The sequence below is a fragment of the Ursus americanus genome, chromosome 28 (assembly GCF_024610735.1).
Source record: "Ursus americanus isolate L20-20 chromosome 28, mUrsAme1.1.p, whole genome shotgun sequence".
Classification (NCBI taxonomy): domain Eukaryota; kingdom Metazoa; phylum Chordata; class Mammalia; order Carnivora; family Ursidae; genus Ursus; species Ursus americanus.
This window is the reverse complement of record NC_142154.1, coordinates 11,702,624-11,718,614: the sequence shown is the minus strand read 5'-3', so window position 1 is coordinate 11,718,614 and position 15,991 is coordinate 11,702,624. Positions and strand designations below refer to the sequence as shown.

At 43.6% G+C, this 15,991-nt stretch overlaps 1 protein-coding gene across 2 annotated transcripts in view; it reads right to left on the bottom strand.

Annotated features, from left to right (window-relative positions):
* The window catches only part of LOC148107556 (uncharacterized), a 73,548-nt gene that overhangs the window by 46,100 nt on the left and 11,457 nt on the right, over positions 1-15,991 (bottom strand). For both annotated transcript variants that reach the window (XR_015722043.1, XM_087856560.1), the window contains exon 2: positions 4,298-4,391. Coding sequence is in view for 1 of the 2 variants with exons in the window: in XM_087856560.1 (XP_087712686.1) it covers positions 4,298-4,391 (94 nt within the window). In the remaining variant the exon portion in view is untranslated. The remainder of the gene's footprint in view (positions 1-4,297; positions 4,392-15,991) is intronic.

Below are 15,991 nucleotides of genomic sequence, written 5' to 3'. Positions count from 1 at the left end.
GATTCAGACAAAGGAGGGAAGATTCGGCAGCTATTCCAGGAGGTTCTTGCATCTGTGGACACAGCAAGGTCAAGGACAGAGAACGGAAAATCGACAACAATGATACCAAATGGTATGTGCTCTGGGAGAGGGGAAAATGTGTCAGTCAATGATCAACGTAAGAAGCAATTGCCAAGCCTGCCCCCCTAAGCAATAACTATCAGCCAGAGGAATTCAATAGAAAATGTGCCATTTAAAAATAAGTATACGAAGTATGATCTGGGAAGAAAACTTTCTTCATTGGCAATCTTACAAAGAGAAGTCATGTGTCAGAATTCACGGGGAAGGAAAGGGACAGAATGATGAAATTTGCCCTGGTATCATGACATGTCAGAAGTGCAGAACAAACTGAACCTTGGACCTAGAGGCGGTGAGGAAACCACATGATCTGGACCTGCGCAAATGTGTTTTTAGACTCAGTCCTGCCACTGGGTATCATTATTTCTCAAGGAAATTGCCAGGAAGACCCAGGCTATCTCGGATAACCCCTAGGAGTGTTCATTCATCCACTTCAATGTAAAACAGGGCATTTGGACAGCCTCCATAATCACTTAAAGCTATAAACCACAACAAATCGCCCTTGAGTTTCCAATTTTGCAGGAATTTAACTTTGCATGGAACAGCTTCTAAAATTCCAGCAGAGGAAGCGTGTTTCTTTCTGTCTCCAGCATGAATGGTTGGCACTATCCTGGATACAGCATGGGCAAAAATACGTGTGAAACTGAATCATTCCAGCATGGGGGGGTAGATTATAGGACTATACCAAGAGGACTAAAAAGGAGTTGGATCCTGAGTAAAGAGCCTTCAATACTTCCCTGAAATCTTGTCAACTGCCTATAATTAGACATATAATAATTTTTGTTTTATTTACATATTCTTTCAAATGCATAATCGATTCTATCATTTTGGCTGAACTGTCAGACCTGCTTCAAATTTAATTATACTATGAATAAAAATGCCAGGAAGAGAAATTTTCATTAAAAAAAAAAAAAAAACCTTCTAGGATGACTTGGTTCTTAGCTTCTGTTGTCATTTGTGACATTTGAAGCCCTAACTGTTGAATGAAATGTCCTGTGTCATGATCCTGTCTGGACTCCTTAATAACTGGGATCACACCAATAATGAGGGCTGGTGGACCCCAAAATGAGGCTTACCAGAGCAGAAAAGGGGATCGTTGATTTAATTCTGCTGGAAACATTAGGTGATGCATCTCTGGTATTAGGAGTGCCTTTACTTCTCGGCTCTGGTTGGTGCTACCCTCGGAGTGATGGGATTCGTATCTGAATGCTTGTTTTACCATTTAGCAGCTCTGTGTTAATGTGAAAGCCACTTAACCTCAGTGAACCCCTAATAATTAAACTGCAAAATCAGAATAATAATTCAGACTTCACAAAGCTGTCATGAATATTAAATGGGGATTTATACCAAAATGCTTGAATAATTCGAAATCAGCTTATAAAATTAAAGTAACAGTATTATTTTGCATAAATTAATTTTGCTACTTTGCATAATAAACAATGCAAAGAAGCACAATGCCCTGTCTTCGTTTCCAACTTCAGTTAGGAGGTTTAGTTTATTCTCAATTCCAGAGATACTGCATACTTCTCGTTTGAACTTTCTGGAAGTGATTTCTGTTGATTTCACTTGAGTCGCAACTCTAGGGATGTGCTAGTGGGAGGGTCACTTGTTCTGAAGAAATGTGGGGGTGGGACCAGGTAATCCATAAGGCCCTTTCCAGCATGATCCTAAACCCCCAAACGACCTTAATTATAAAATGTCATTTCTCCATTTGCTTTTCTTCAGTTCTGCCCTTAGATCACCCCTGGCTTGATGTTTCTGCAAGCCCAGAGGAAGGGAAGGGGAGGGTCATGGGAAGAGAAACAAGTCCGGCAGAAGTGGAACACCAACTGGTTCCAAGAATGTTGCTCCTTGTTGCTACCCTCAATCCATTCCCTGGGTCTCTCCATTTGTTCTGAATGTAAGAGAGCCCAAAACTTTCGTCAACAAAAATATACAGTATTGAGTTGCCTGGATTGTTCAGAAGGGCGCATCTGTTGAAAAGGAGGGAGGGGGGGATATGTGTCCAGGCACGTTAATAGAAATAAAATGCAGACAAAGGTACAGGCTAAAAGAAACACACAAGGCTGCAGAACTGTGGGATGATAAGCATAATTTCAAGTACTAGAGAGGACAGTGCCGAGAACCCAGTGGGATCTTGATCAGGTAGCCTTACGTTTTCTTGGTGGCAAGATGCTATTAGCCTCACATCTCATAATAATGTAAAAGGGGGGACCTATGGGGCACCTGGGTGGCTCAGTCAGGTAAGCATCTGCCTTCAGCTCAGGTCATGATCTCGGGGTCCTGGGATCGAGCCCCGCGTAAGGCTCCCTATTCAGTGGGGAGCCTGCTTCTCCTTCTCCCTTTGCTATTCCTTCCCCCCTCCACCCCCACTTGTGTTCTCTGGCTCTCTCTCAAATAAATAATAAAATCTTTTTTTAAAAAAAGGCGGAACCTACATGAGAAGCAGCACAGAACAGCAGAGCACTTGTCAGAGAGCCGATTCCTACTTAGAGTGCTTTTCTTGGTTCGAATTGTTCACATCAGTAAAGAACTGTATACTTGTGTCTCTTCCTGCACAAGCAGGTATTTCTGTGGGATAAATTATTGGAAGCGAATTGCCAGATCCAAGGGCAAGTACATTTAGAATTTGAATAGATCGTGTGCGTTTTCTATCCAAATCGATGAGCTAAAACAGATTCCCATAGGCCACAGGAAAGTTCCCCTTCTCCACATTCTCCCCAGCACTGTACATAGTTTTAAAATATTTTGCTGGTGTAACAAGCCGTATCACTTCAAGTTGCATTTGCGTGATTAGTAGCAGAGTTGAACATTTTTTTCACATGTTTCTTGGCCGTTCATATTTTCTCAGCTTGCTCCCGGTATTTGCTCCTTTCCTCATACAGCTGTTTGTCTTTTTCTTAGTAATCTATAAGAATTTTTTACTCCAAATGTGAATCTTTGTTTGTAATTTTTGGTGCTAATAGAAATATCTCAGCCATTGGTGTATCTTTCATTGATGAGATTTCTCATCATATAAATGCTTTGAGTTTTCGTAGTAGTAAAATCTTTTTATCTTGTTCTCTACACAATTTCACTTTTGTATTTTTCTTAGGAAAGTTTTTCCTGCTCAAAACTGTTTCAAGAAAAATCTCCCCCCCTTTTTTTTCCTTCTAGGAGTGTTACTGTTGTTTGCTTGTTTTTTTAAGACTGTATTGAAGACAAGCTAGATTATGTTTGCATATGTCATGAGTTATTTTTTCGGGTGGGTAATGAATTGCCCCCCAAAACATTTATATCAATTCAGGATTTTTCCTCCTAAGGCAAAATGCTATTCTTCTTACACACCAATTCCCATAGACATATGGGTTCATTTCAGGGCCCCCGTGCAAACCACTGGAGCAATCTGAAAGGGCACAGAAATTCAGGGGAATAAAACTGCATATAGCAATTACTTTATTCCATAATATTATTAAACCAAAAATAATATATACTTCATCTCCTGGAATTTTCTGTTTCCTCTAAGTCAATGAAACGTCCTTTAAATAACTTCGACTAGCCTACGGCAGATTTCCTGGAAACAATTCAGCTGCAGCATCCCAACCAGATCGAGTCAGCAGCAGAGAAACCTGTCCACTGGTCATTAAAAAGGCTGTTGAAATATTTGTGTGGGTTTCAGTAAGGTCAGAAAGCTCTTTCTCACTCAAGTAGCCCGGAGCCATCTCCTCATTTGAGAGCACACGCAACCTTTTTCGTTCTGGGTCCGCAGGTGCTTGCTGCACCCGGCTCTCACCAGAACATGCGAGACTCTCCTGCTAACACAGCTTTTGAAAAGTGGAACAGTCTCAGCCAGGCCTTTCGGATTCGGCTCTTCCAAATAGAGAACTGAGCCAACGGGGTTGCGACCTCCTATATCCAAGGGAAGGGACTCTTTGACAGACGCGGATCAATGTACCGTTGGAAACAGACCCCTTGGGAAAGCAAAGCCCAGCCTCCAGCCAGGGCTTGTGCAGCCAACGGGTTACGGGAAAGGAGAGGGTAAATACATTTCTTGACTTACCACCTACTGAGTCAGGCTTAGAGAGAGGCCAGGATTTGCAAGTGCTGTATGGCCAACACAGGTCTTTTATGGTGCAAGATAAACATGCGCTCTTTCAGGTTATAGCACGTTAAGGATATCCTCCCCGTGCAGGGAACTCACCCGCTGAGGATTTGCCGCTTCCTGGTGACTCAGGGGACCACACCGGCACACTTGGACTGCGGACGGTCTCCTTGCGCCAGAGGCGTGCAGGACTCTGTGCAGGGGTGAAACGGGAAGAGACTGAGCTTAGCCAGTTCAGCTGCAATAGGGTTTCACTCAGTGTCAGAGAAGACAGGAGAGCCTCTCTGAGAGGCGACAAACGTCCTCCTCCTGCATTCAGACCAATCCGGCTGGAAGGGTCCCAGGTGGTGTGGATGTGTGTGGATGAGTGTATATGTTGGGTATGGAAAATGCAAAAATATCACCTTTGCTGGATTTGACTCTCCTTTGCTTCCACACCCCAGCACTCACCCCCTCGGTGATGGCGGTGTTGCATCCACGCCCCTCCCGCCGAGTTCCCAGGCAGCGCCGTCCAATACAGAACCCACACGAGGCTATTGGAACTTCCGTTCGAAGGCATTAAAATTAAATAGAATTAAAAACTCTATTCCTCAATCTTCCTGGCCACATTTCAAATACTCAGCAGACAGCCTGTGGCTACCATAACAGCACAGATTTAGAACATTTCCAGGATTACAGAAGTTCTGTGAAACTCACATAAAGTCCTTACATACCCGTCTTTCTATGTTTAGTTCTATGCTCTGCCTTCGAAGAGCATAGGACCCAGTAGGGTGACAGACAAAAGCCAGTATTCTCTCAAATAAATCAAAAGTCCCAGTTGGTGATAGGGATGCAGAGGGAAGGTGCTGGGTGCTTGGAGAGACCACAGTATGTGGTCCGACTTTCCTGGAGCGCCCCAGACTTCACTTCGAGAAGTGAAGTTTAAGTGAAATAAGTCAAGCAGAGAAAGACAATTATCGTGTGGTTTCTCTCATCTGTGAGGAACATAAGAACTAGGAAGATCAGTAGGAGAAGAAAGGGATAAAGAAAGGGGGGTAATCAGAAGGGGGAATGAAACATGAGAGACTATGGACTATGAGAAACAAACTGAGGGCTTCAGAGGGGAGGGGGGTGGGGGAATGGGATAGACCGGTGATGGGTCGTAAGGAGGGCACGTATTGCATGGTGCACTGGGTGTTATACACAACTAATGAATCATGGAACTTTACATCGGAAACCAGGGATGTACTGTATGGTGACTAACATAATATAATAAAAAAATATTATCATAAAAAAATAAATAAATAAAATAAAAAAATAAAGATCGAATAACATTACATTAAAAAAAAGAAGAAGAAGAAGTGAAGTTTAAGGGGAGAACTGAAGAATCCATGGAAGGAGTGTAGCTATGGCGTGGTGACGGGAATACGTATAAAGTGCTCAACGTACAGAGAAGGGGAGACAGCCGTAGGAGGATAAGATCTCAGAGTGTCTCCAGGGTTCCCTGCATCTGTTTTATTTTCAAGCCCAAAGAGATAACTGCTCTCTGATTTTTCCTGCTCCCTGCTCTATCCCCAGGCTCCCAATCAAAATTAGGTTTTACCCAAGGTACCTCAGCCTAAAAGCAAAATAAGAACTTTTAATTCCTAAAATGTATATTAAAATTCCCACCCTTTGCACATCTGGTGGAAAAAGTCAGGCTCAGTTTGCGAACTCGCCTGCCACCCCCACACTGAGCAAGAAAGGTCAAGTTTACACCACTTGTGCAGGGGATCTTGGTGACCATACATAGGGAATCGCGGAGTCAGCAGTGACCTAGAAACCCATGGACGGGGGAAGGGGAGCATTTGGAAAACTCAGATTCCCTCAAAAAGAGGAAAGTGACAAGAGTCCAAGATGCAAGTGAAAATCATTAAGCAGAATATTTGTAAGGTGGCTGTAAAATCAGGCTGAGCTGGCAGTTTTCATCCGCATATTATTTATGGAATCCTTTATGACTTACATGCTTCCTCCTTAAACAGATGCTTCGAGAACAAAATTGTAAGGGAAAGCCAGCATTTAAAACAAAATTTCCAAATACAATGCTAGGTTGCCTAATTGAAAGAATAAATACAAGTGTGGAATCGCATGTCTAATTTTAATAAGCAAATAGCTCAAGTTGGAAAACAGCTACTATTCAATGTCCTTTCCAAAGATGTGGAATGAAAATGAACTTTAAGCTAGCTATTCTAATGATGGAAACAAAACTCTGATTAAAAGGGGGTTCTTAAAATAATCCAAACTTTGTTTGAATTATTGATTTAGGAAAAATTTACACACGGAATTACTGAGCAAGAAAAGGAAGAAGGGAAGAATGTATAATGTGGATTTTTGAAAAGCAAACATTGAGAAAACCCTTACCTAATGTTAAATATATATTCTATTTCAGTAAAATCAAACAAATAGAAGTCCTGTGTGTGTGTGTGTGTGTGTGTGTGTGTGTGTGTGTGTGTGGCTTGTAAGTCCTCCAGTTTGCTTTTTCTGCACATCCCACATCGTGGTGTTGTTACCGTGTTTAGTTAGTCTCTTTCTTGAGACCAGGTCTCTGCTCTCATCTGTGTGTTCCCAGTGCCTTATGACAGTCTCTGGCATGCATTAGGCATGAAATGAATTGTTTTTGCATAAATGACACCAAATAGACCAAACAGTGTAATTGGTGGCAGTTGCATGGAAAGAAGTAGAAAAGCACAAGACTAGAGGTCAGAGAACTGTAGCCGAAGTGTTTCCTGTGAAAGGCAGTCATTGGAACTTTGGCCACTCTTTCCTGGACTTGGTTTCTGCACGAAAGACAGGACCAGCAATATAATTTGTGAAGCTCAGCGCAAAATGAAATTACAGGGCTTCTCACATAAAAATCATTAAGGGGTCTCCTGGGTGGCTCAGTCAGTTAAGTGTCTTACTCTTGATTTCATCCCAAGGCATCATCTCAGGGTCATGAGATCGAGCTGCACTTAGGGTTTCGCGCTCAGCACAAAGCCTGCTTGTCCTCCTCCCTCACCTGCTGCCTCTCCCCTTCTCCCCTTCCAACAATTCATGTGCACATGTTCGCACTCTCTCTCTCTCTCTAATAATAAATAAAATCTAAAAAAAAAAAAAGTAAAAATAAAAATTAGTAAGAAGTTCAAGATGGTGACCACAGAGCATTAAACCCAGCAGGGGCTCCTGTGCCCCTACATGGTCTCACACCTGTGACGCCAACCCCAGTAAAGGCGATCAAGGGTCCTTGAGAGATCCATTTAAGGAAGATCTTTAAGCATGCTCACTGCAGATGTAGTGGAGACAACTATTGGCAGAAGGCCTGGGGAAATCTCTTGGAAGAGGGGTGCACCAGCAGTGAAAGAGGAGGAGAGTCTGAACAAAGTAGCTGCAGGGTTGGAGAGGTGCAGACAAGATCCAAGAGGAAATGAAGGAACTGGGAACCACTATCTTGATTGCACTGTGGGTGGGGACTGGGGAGGAAAGCTGAAGACAATGATAGATCAGCAAGGGAAACTTGCAAGTTTCTGCCTCTGGCAACCAGGTGAATGGAGCTGCAACAGGTCCAGCCCACCAGGACGTCCAACATGCTCCTGAAGGTAATAGTAAACCAGAGAAAGTGATATCAGTGATATGGCCATGAACTAGGAGAAATAACCCACTAATGACCTCAGAGGAGACTGACATCATTTCCTTTACAGGACCTGGGAGAATAGGACCTGTTCCATGGTAAAGCATGTATTTTGTGTTGCATCTCAAAATATTGTTAATTTGGGGAGTGCCTGGGTGGTGCAGTCAGTTGAGAATCTGCCTCCTGGTTTCAGCTCAGGTCACGATCTCAGGGTCGTGAGATAGAGCCCCACATCAGGCTCCACACTCAGCGCAGAGTCTGCTTGGGGATTCTCTCTCTCCCTCTTCACTGCCCCCCACTCTCTAAAATAAGTAAATACATGTTAAAATATATATTGCTAATTTTTGAATAAAAAGTGGTGGGGACGAGAGCCCAGGAGTCCAGTCAAGTGCATGGGGAGGAACAGGGTATGTATAAGGAACCCCTGATGTTTTGGATTGCAGTACTTCTGTGAGTCAGGTGAGTCCTGTTTACAGGTGAGAAAAGCAGGTCCTATGGAAGCAAGGCGATACTCTCAAGATCACAATAGGGCTAGAAAATTATGCCACCAGACTCCTTTTCCAGGGTTTTCTCCAACAGACCACACTTTCTCCCCCAAAAGTCTTCTATGGTTTAGACTGTTAATAACTGATTGGATTAGCAACATGGCACATTCAGTGGAAGGCAGGAGAGATGCCAGATGTTGCAGCCACCAAGGATTTGAAGGGTAAATAATCAAATGGTTAGAAATGAGCTGGGCTCCAGGGTTAACTCATTCAGGGTAACAACACGCTCCTGGCAAAGACTTGTTTCCTGATTTTTAGGATCAAGGCAAACTACTCAGGAAATTCAGTGCCCAAGTGCTCACAAAATGGAAGGTTTGGGGTTTTCTTTTTTCAAGTTATGCTTGAATGCCCAGTATTGTCATGAGAAAGTGCTGGTTGGAACATGGGCTTCTCTCTTATTGATGAGCAGCTGTGGGTGACAGAAACGTGAGACTCAGAAGTTCCTGTCCCTTGGTCCCTTCAGTCCATTCTGGCTCAAGATGATTACACAGCTATTTTATATAACAAGAGCCAGACGAAGGAGAGAGACAAATGGTTGTATTGCTCAAACAAGCTTCATCAAGGATTACTCAGAGCATGGTCTCATCCGTCTTTGCAGACTTTTACTCTCATTATAGCCTGGAAATGGTAAGTCATTTTTCACAAGGCTGATCCGGAACTAGTTAGCAGTGGCACTGTTAACATGGGTGCGTCCTGCAAAACTAGACATTTGTTTTCTGACCCTTCTGGCCTCAGGTGCACCGTAAGTTTCCATTCATCATAGCGAGTGCTTGGATAGCCTGGCTCTGCTCTTCCAGAGCCCTTCACGATGGAATCCCAGACCCTGAAAAGGGGGAAATGATCAAAGAAACTGCTTCCCAGAACCTTTCAGAAGGAGCCACGAAACCACTGTTCCTGAGACAAGACCATGTAATATATCATCTCCTGGAATACTTTTGAATGTAAGGAAAGGTTTTATTAGAAATTACATCAAGTCAGTAGATATAAATCAACTGTAAATGAGAAAAACCAGAACATACATCACTCTTACTCTTATCGATGTAATTACGAAGGTAAGCCAGCAAACTTTCCCTACTAAGATGGCAACTTGCATTATACATAGATACATGTTCAAAAAGGTAGAAATTAAATCTATCAGTCAATTGACAATCAGATTTTATGTTAGCTTTTTCTTCCTCTATATGTTTGAATCCATTGAGTCTCAAAGATAGTCCTAGATGTTCAGAAAACACTAGAATTTATTTACTTAGAGTCAAGGGCACTTAAATCCCAGGACTAAAGAAATTACTATGACAAGTCAATACATTTTACCTTGGCTCACTCCACTTACTGTATCTGGAGTTAATAAATATTTATTGAACAAATAAATGAGGTGATATATTAACTCCATCAAAACCTCATCTGGTTGCCTCTGATGGTCTCAAAACATTGTGTTGCAAAATCAAGTGGCGATGATAGTTATAAAGAGCACTTCAATGTAGCAAAGAAGAAAGAAGAATGACCATTTCGACACGTACTCTATGCCAGCCAGGATCCCAGGCCCTTTACATAAACTCTGAATTTTAATCCTCAGAACAATCCTGTTAGATAGATATTGATATCTTCATCTCAAAATTGAGAACACAAATATTCAAGGTAGTGAAGTAACTAAACAGACCAATTTCATGGTGGCCTCTGCCTATCTGATTCCACAACCCAACCCTCTTCCTTTCCCGTTATGGATAACTCCAACTTTCACAGATCACCCCAAGGAAAACCCAACATTAACAAAAATGTTTAAATATTACAAAAGACATAAGAGAATTACAGTTTTAGAAGGAGGAGGCAAATCTGTTAAAAATTACATGCGTAAGTACACAAAACAAAAAACAGTGTTCTCATTATCTCAGGGTCTTCAGAACCTATGTGTGTCCATATGGCTGGTCATCTTCGTCAAAGGGCATTTATTAAGGGAGAGTTCTCACACGCTCTGCTGTGTCACTCACAAAAGAAACTATACATCCCTTGTCCTGTCCCTGGAGGGTGGCATCCCCTATGCACTGGGTCCATGAGGGGAAATCATTTCCACAACGCACAAAATGTCCTGATCAGGGACTGGTGAGAGGAGAGGCCATTTGAGGAGAACTAAAATTAAAATGGTCTCAATGGTGTCCCTGTGGATTTCTACAAAATCTTTTAATAAAAGCAGCTGGAATTTCATCCTGGCTCACTCGCTTTCGTTATGTGTCCCAAGTACTTCAATCTCATTTTTTTTTCTTTTTTCTTTTACTACTTGTGCCAAATATCAGAGTCTTGAAAATACTGGAAAGATTGTTTGCTTTTCATTTTGTTCCTTTCTCAGGTTCCTTTTGCAAATGGGTTTGGGGCTCAACAGTCCTTAGACACATTTCTGTGCGGTGAGTTATTGAAATGAGTGTTTCCTTGTGGCAAAGTTTAGCTATGAATGCCACTAGGCTATTAAGATATAAGGCGTAGCACGGTGCCCCTTAAGTCTCTGCGGACTCGGGGAAGGGAGGCAGGGAACCAGCCACGTCCAAGGTGGCTGATTTTTTGCACTCACTCAATGCTTGCGCTTATCATATCTCCTAGAGAAACCAGGCAGCCCCTAAAGCCCATCCCAATGTCCCCAAAGTGTCCATCTGCCGAGGGCAGGGTTCTATCAGCAGCACTGTTTGCCCGGGGAAGCCTAATGAGCCCTATCCGTGGACATCAGCTGGCCCAAAGCTGATGTCTTTCTACAGACCATGCAGCAAATGGGAAAATAATGACTCTTGGTGCCCACAACCTTGACTCTCAGTTCCAGTTCTATCTTTAGTAGTAATTAGTATCATAATTAGCTGGGAAGGTTGTTTAGATTCATTGAGTCTCTGGGGTTTTTTGTTTGTTTGTTTTCTAAAATGGGTTATTCATATATAACTGTAGGAAAAGCTAACCAAAAAGGATATTGCTTTCCATAAAAAATAAAAATAAATTTTAAAAAATACCTAAACTGCAGACATTTCTATTTTGTGTGGCTGGCAGAATGACTCTCTGGGGTATTTAGAAAAATGCTCAGTTTGGTCTTGATCAATTATTTGGGGCTGATAAAGATGATTCCCGAGTAGACCAAGACTTGGGAAGACCCAGATGTGTATGCCTGACAATGTGTGAGGAACACTAGCAGTCCCCATTAACTCTACACCAGGGAAAGGGGTTTCAGAAACAGAGAGATAAGAGGGAGGGAGAGAGGGTCAGTGAGGGGTACCCCAAGTTGTAGGAGAGGCAGTGGCAGGCCCACTATGGAAGTGTAAGCACATGGGTCCTACATAAAATGGCGGCAAGGGGGAGGTGAAGGAACGCGACCAGGAATTCTGTAGAAGTCAATCCAAAGCATATGCCCTGGATGATGGGCATCCTCCTTCAGGCAAAGTTATGTAAGGTTGCCACAGCCTTGAGCATGGGCTACAAAGAGACATGGCCCCAACGACAATTCCCGGTGCAAAGGTCAGGTTTGAACATACTTCATGCCCTGTGCCGCCTTCTTCATGCATACCTCCCCCTGCATCCTCCTCAAACTCCCAGGAAATGTTTGCCACGCCTGTGGCCTTCGTGTTAGCGGGATTGCGGGGGGATGATAAGAAGGGAGGAGAGACTACTGCGGGGCAAAGTAGCGTGGGGGAAAGATGGCGGCCCAGGAAATGAGGAGTAATGGTTACAACCCAGGTACCAAAAGAGAAAGAAAAAGAGAAAGAGCCGGGGCTAAATAAATAAAGAAAGAAATGACAATAGCAGAGCTGGAAGTGACTGAGTTGGGGGAAACCATCACCACCACCGGAACAAAATCCGTGAAGATGCTGAACGGGGCTCTCGACCGCCTGAGTGATGAGAGGTGTCCCCAGCTTCTTCATGGTGAGCGGGGAGGGCTTGAGGGCATGGGGGACACTCCTCACAGGGTGGCCGTGAGACTTATGTGAGTTAAAGCTCATGAAGCATCAGACTCCTGGCCTTTGCCTATTTCAGGTCTCTTTTCTCTTTTTAATTCTCTCACCTCTCATTTTGCTCACTTGGAGGGCTTCCCTGCCCCCCAAATCCCTGCGGGAGTAAAAATATCCATGAGGTTGGACCTGCTTTCAAGAAGAAGACCCCTGTTTATGACTCTAACACGGAGTTCCTGGTTGGTTTGGAAACCATAATTTCTGATTTTCCAATCACCTCCCAGGCTGTTGGCCTCCTCTTGGAGAAGTTTTAAAGGACAAATTTACTTCCCTCCTCTGGAAGAAGCCTGAGACTCATTGTGTCCATAAACTAATATCCACTTTGCAAAACTTCCAGAAAAAGAATTCCATATTTCAAGGAAAGTTATTAATAAATTAAGTACAATTAGCAGCTGTATGGCTCCTCACAATTAGCTTTCATATCCTTTTGAATCTTACTTAATTGTAGTTGATGCTACCTACTTAATCTTATTTAATTCTTGCCACAACCCCAGTGGTATCAGAAGTTCTGTTAGGGAGGCTCAAACCCAGGCCCTTGCATAGAGTTTCATTACACTACAAGTGAGGTGGCCTCTTATGCCAGATATGCCCATTCTTGAACTATACCCATTAACCTCACCAGCTTCATGGGAAAACTGGAACGATGGCCCAAAATTAAAAGGAAAAACACACACACACACACACACACAAAAACTAAGAGTCTGTGCCCTTGAACTTTGTCCATTTGCCTCCCCAACCTCATGTGTACCCTGCTCACCCTCTCCTTCTCCTCCATCTCTGTCGGCCTGTGTGTCTAGCCATGCTGGGGCAGTTATCTCTGTCCTGATGTGAAATAGTGAGGCCAAGATTCAGAGAAAATACTCCTCTTCGGAAATACTTTCTTAAAATAAATCAGACATTTATTTTTTTTCAGTGAATGGTTTTATTTCCAAGCCTTTTCTGTCTTCTAGAAGTAGGAGTTCCATTTGGGGTGCGAAATCGGCCACGGTCCCGTGGGCGTTCCATGGGCAACAATCAGCCGAGGCTTAAGCTCCTTCTTGTAAAATCTGCAAGAAGCAGGAGGCCCTTCTGTGTTCCCAGAGAATTTCAGATCTGGATGGCATTAGAAGAAAAGCGACTAAACCTTTCATGGCTGTGCCAAATCAAAGACCTCTTGTAGATGACAGAAGGGCTGTCACAGGGTTTTTAATGTCATCTCATTTGGCTGAGCTGCTAAAGGGAAGTTGCAAAATGTATGTGCCTTATGCCACATAAGGAGATAGAGTCAATGCCTTTGAACCAATAATTTTTTCGGCTAAGAGAAGATGAAAAGCCAATGGGTGGACTCTGTGTGCACCTGTGGCCTTCTTCCAGCACATGGACTGTTAGTTCCAGCATGCTCAGGCCTGGCATTGCCTTTCTATTGACAAGAGAAGGGGACCAAGGACAAAGCTGATGGGCAGACCACAGGACACTACTTGCTATGGTCATTCTATCCTCCACCCGAACATCCAAAGAAATTAATCTCATCTCAATGGATTTCAAGATTCCAGTATGGTTGGATGGCCTGGTAGTGAGAAAAGCTGGATAAATCCAAAAATATCCCCCAAGTCAATTTTTCTTAAGCAGCTCATTCTTCATCTGAGTTAATCAAAAAGTAGATAAATGGTAATTTGAGCAATACCGTCCATTTTAGGCAAAGCAAATGATGTATATGAAAAATGAAAATAATTTCTCTGCAAAGAATAGTTAGGGAAGGAGGCAAAGAAGGAGGGAGAGGTGAGCAGAAGGGAGAGGCAAAAACAGGGAAAGAGAAAGACAGATTCAGTGTAATAACCACACACGGATTAATGTGTTCCCCTAACTCTGACCCCCTGTTGACTGTGTGACCATTAGTGTGTGTGGATGACTATGAATGTGGGTGCATCTGAGTGTATCTGTATGTGTGTGTGTGTGTGTGTGTGTGTGTGTGTGTGTGTGTGTGTGGAGGGAGAACGTGTATGGGCATAAGGTATATGCAGGGGGCAGGTGAGGGGGATGGGTACAGGTGAGCGGGTATGTATCTATGGAGGATGTAGGGCAGGGTGCATGAATGAGGGCTATGGGGCTGTGAGCTTGGACAGATTAGAGAACATGTATGTGGGAGTATGTAGGTGATATGTGTAAACTATAAAGGGAATTGTTTGGAAGGGTGGTAAGTTGTGGGTGTGTGGATGTCAGGTGGGAAGCGTGTGCACAGAGCTGTGTGTATGTATCTGGGGTACGCGTGAAAGGTGAGGGTGTATGCATAGGGACTGTGTGTGGGTACAATGTGTTAGAGCAAAATGGTCCATCTGTGTAATTAAAGTGCAGTATGGGACCCCCTGAAAAGCCAGCTAAGCCTTCCTTTTGCCGCAACTACCCTGCCCCTGGGTCCTGGTGCAACACTTAGAGTGTCCTGTCCCAGAGATATCCCTGCATGCTTTCAATGTTCGGTCCCCTGGAGCTGCTTCGGAATCCGAGCCACACCTGGAAGTCCACACCCACGTCTCCTTCGCTGGGACTCAGAGGACTGCTTTGCCATGATTTATGTGATGACAGAACCATTGTTTCCCCACTGGACTGATCTGGGGAGAATACTTCTGGGCCAGATTTCCTGCTGATAAATCATCTTCTTCATCATCATCACCATCGCCGACACAATCACCCCCACATGTGGCGAGGCGCTCGGCAGTTACGATGCGTCATCATCTCCTTGCACGGCTACATAAGTCAGCTAATGACACATTATCCTTTGTGAAAGGTGAATTCTGTAGCATAAAATACAGCTGGATGTGCTCATGATTTCATGCGAGTGGAGGAAAAAAAACCTGTTTGAAACCCTAAGACTGCGGAGCTCTAGAGATCTTCAAATCAACATATCTCCATTTCTTGTCCAATGCCTTAATCCAATCAGACACCTTCTTGTTTGTCTCTACCCTAACATGAACATTCTTTTCATACAGCTCCAACTTTTGTACCCCTTCTGCCACCTCCTAAAATACAAAATTAATAATCCATACTATTTCCCTGGACGGTTGCACAGAGAAACATTCCTTTTGTGGCTGTTGTCAGTACGTGAATAGACGCATCGCAACACAGCTAATGACAAGGATGACAAGGTTGTGCATCCATTTTCCTGAATGGAAGCCCACAGAGGGCAGTTGGTTACAGCATTTGTCCTGGGGAAAGAACATTTTCACAGGCCTCCGTGTTTCCATTTCACGAATACCCATTCCCAGGAAAGTGGCAGCAGAATTTCTCAAGGACTGCACAGCAGGAGTGGCGTGGTAATTTGCCAGCAGAGAGATATTGCAAGTGTGCCAAACTGTTGACAGTGAAAGCAGAGTTCAGTCTAGTTAGGGCAGAAGAGCCAATGGCATCGCAGTTTCCAACTGGTATTTTCTCCAAGATAGGGAGAAAAGGAAAGAAATGCCAGGGAGGGGTGCACCCTGCCTCTATCTGGGCAGTGACATTTTCTCTGATTGCAGTGGAATGCAAAGTGGGGAGGTTATTCAAACACGCAGAGCATTCAGTTCTCACTTTACTGGCCCAGTGAGTTCTGTATCCTTCTGCATGAGGAAGAGGAATGACGATGTCCTCAGAACATCCAAATCTCTAGAAGGTAGCAGGGAGAGCAGGTCCCATGCCT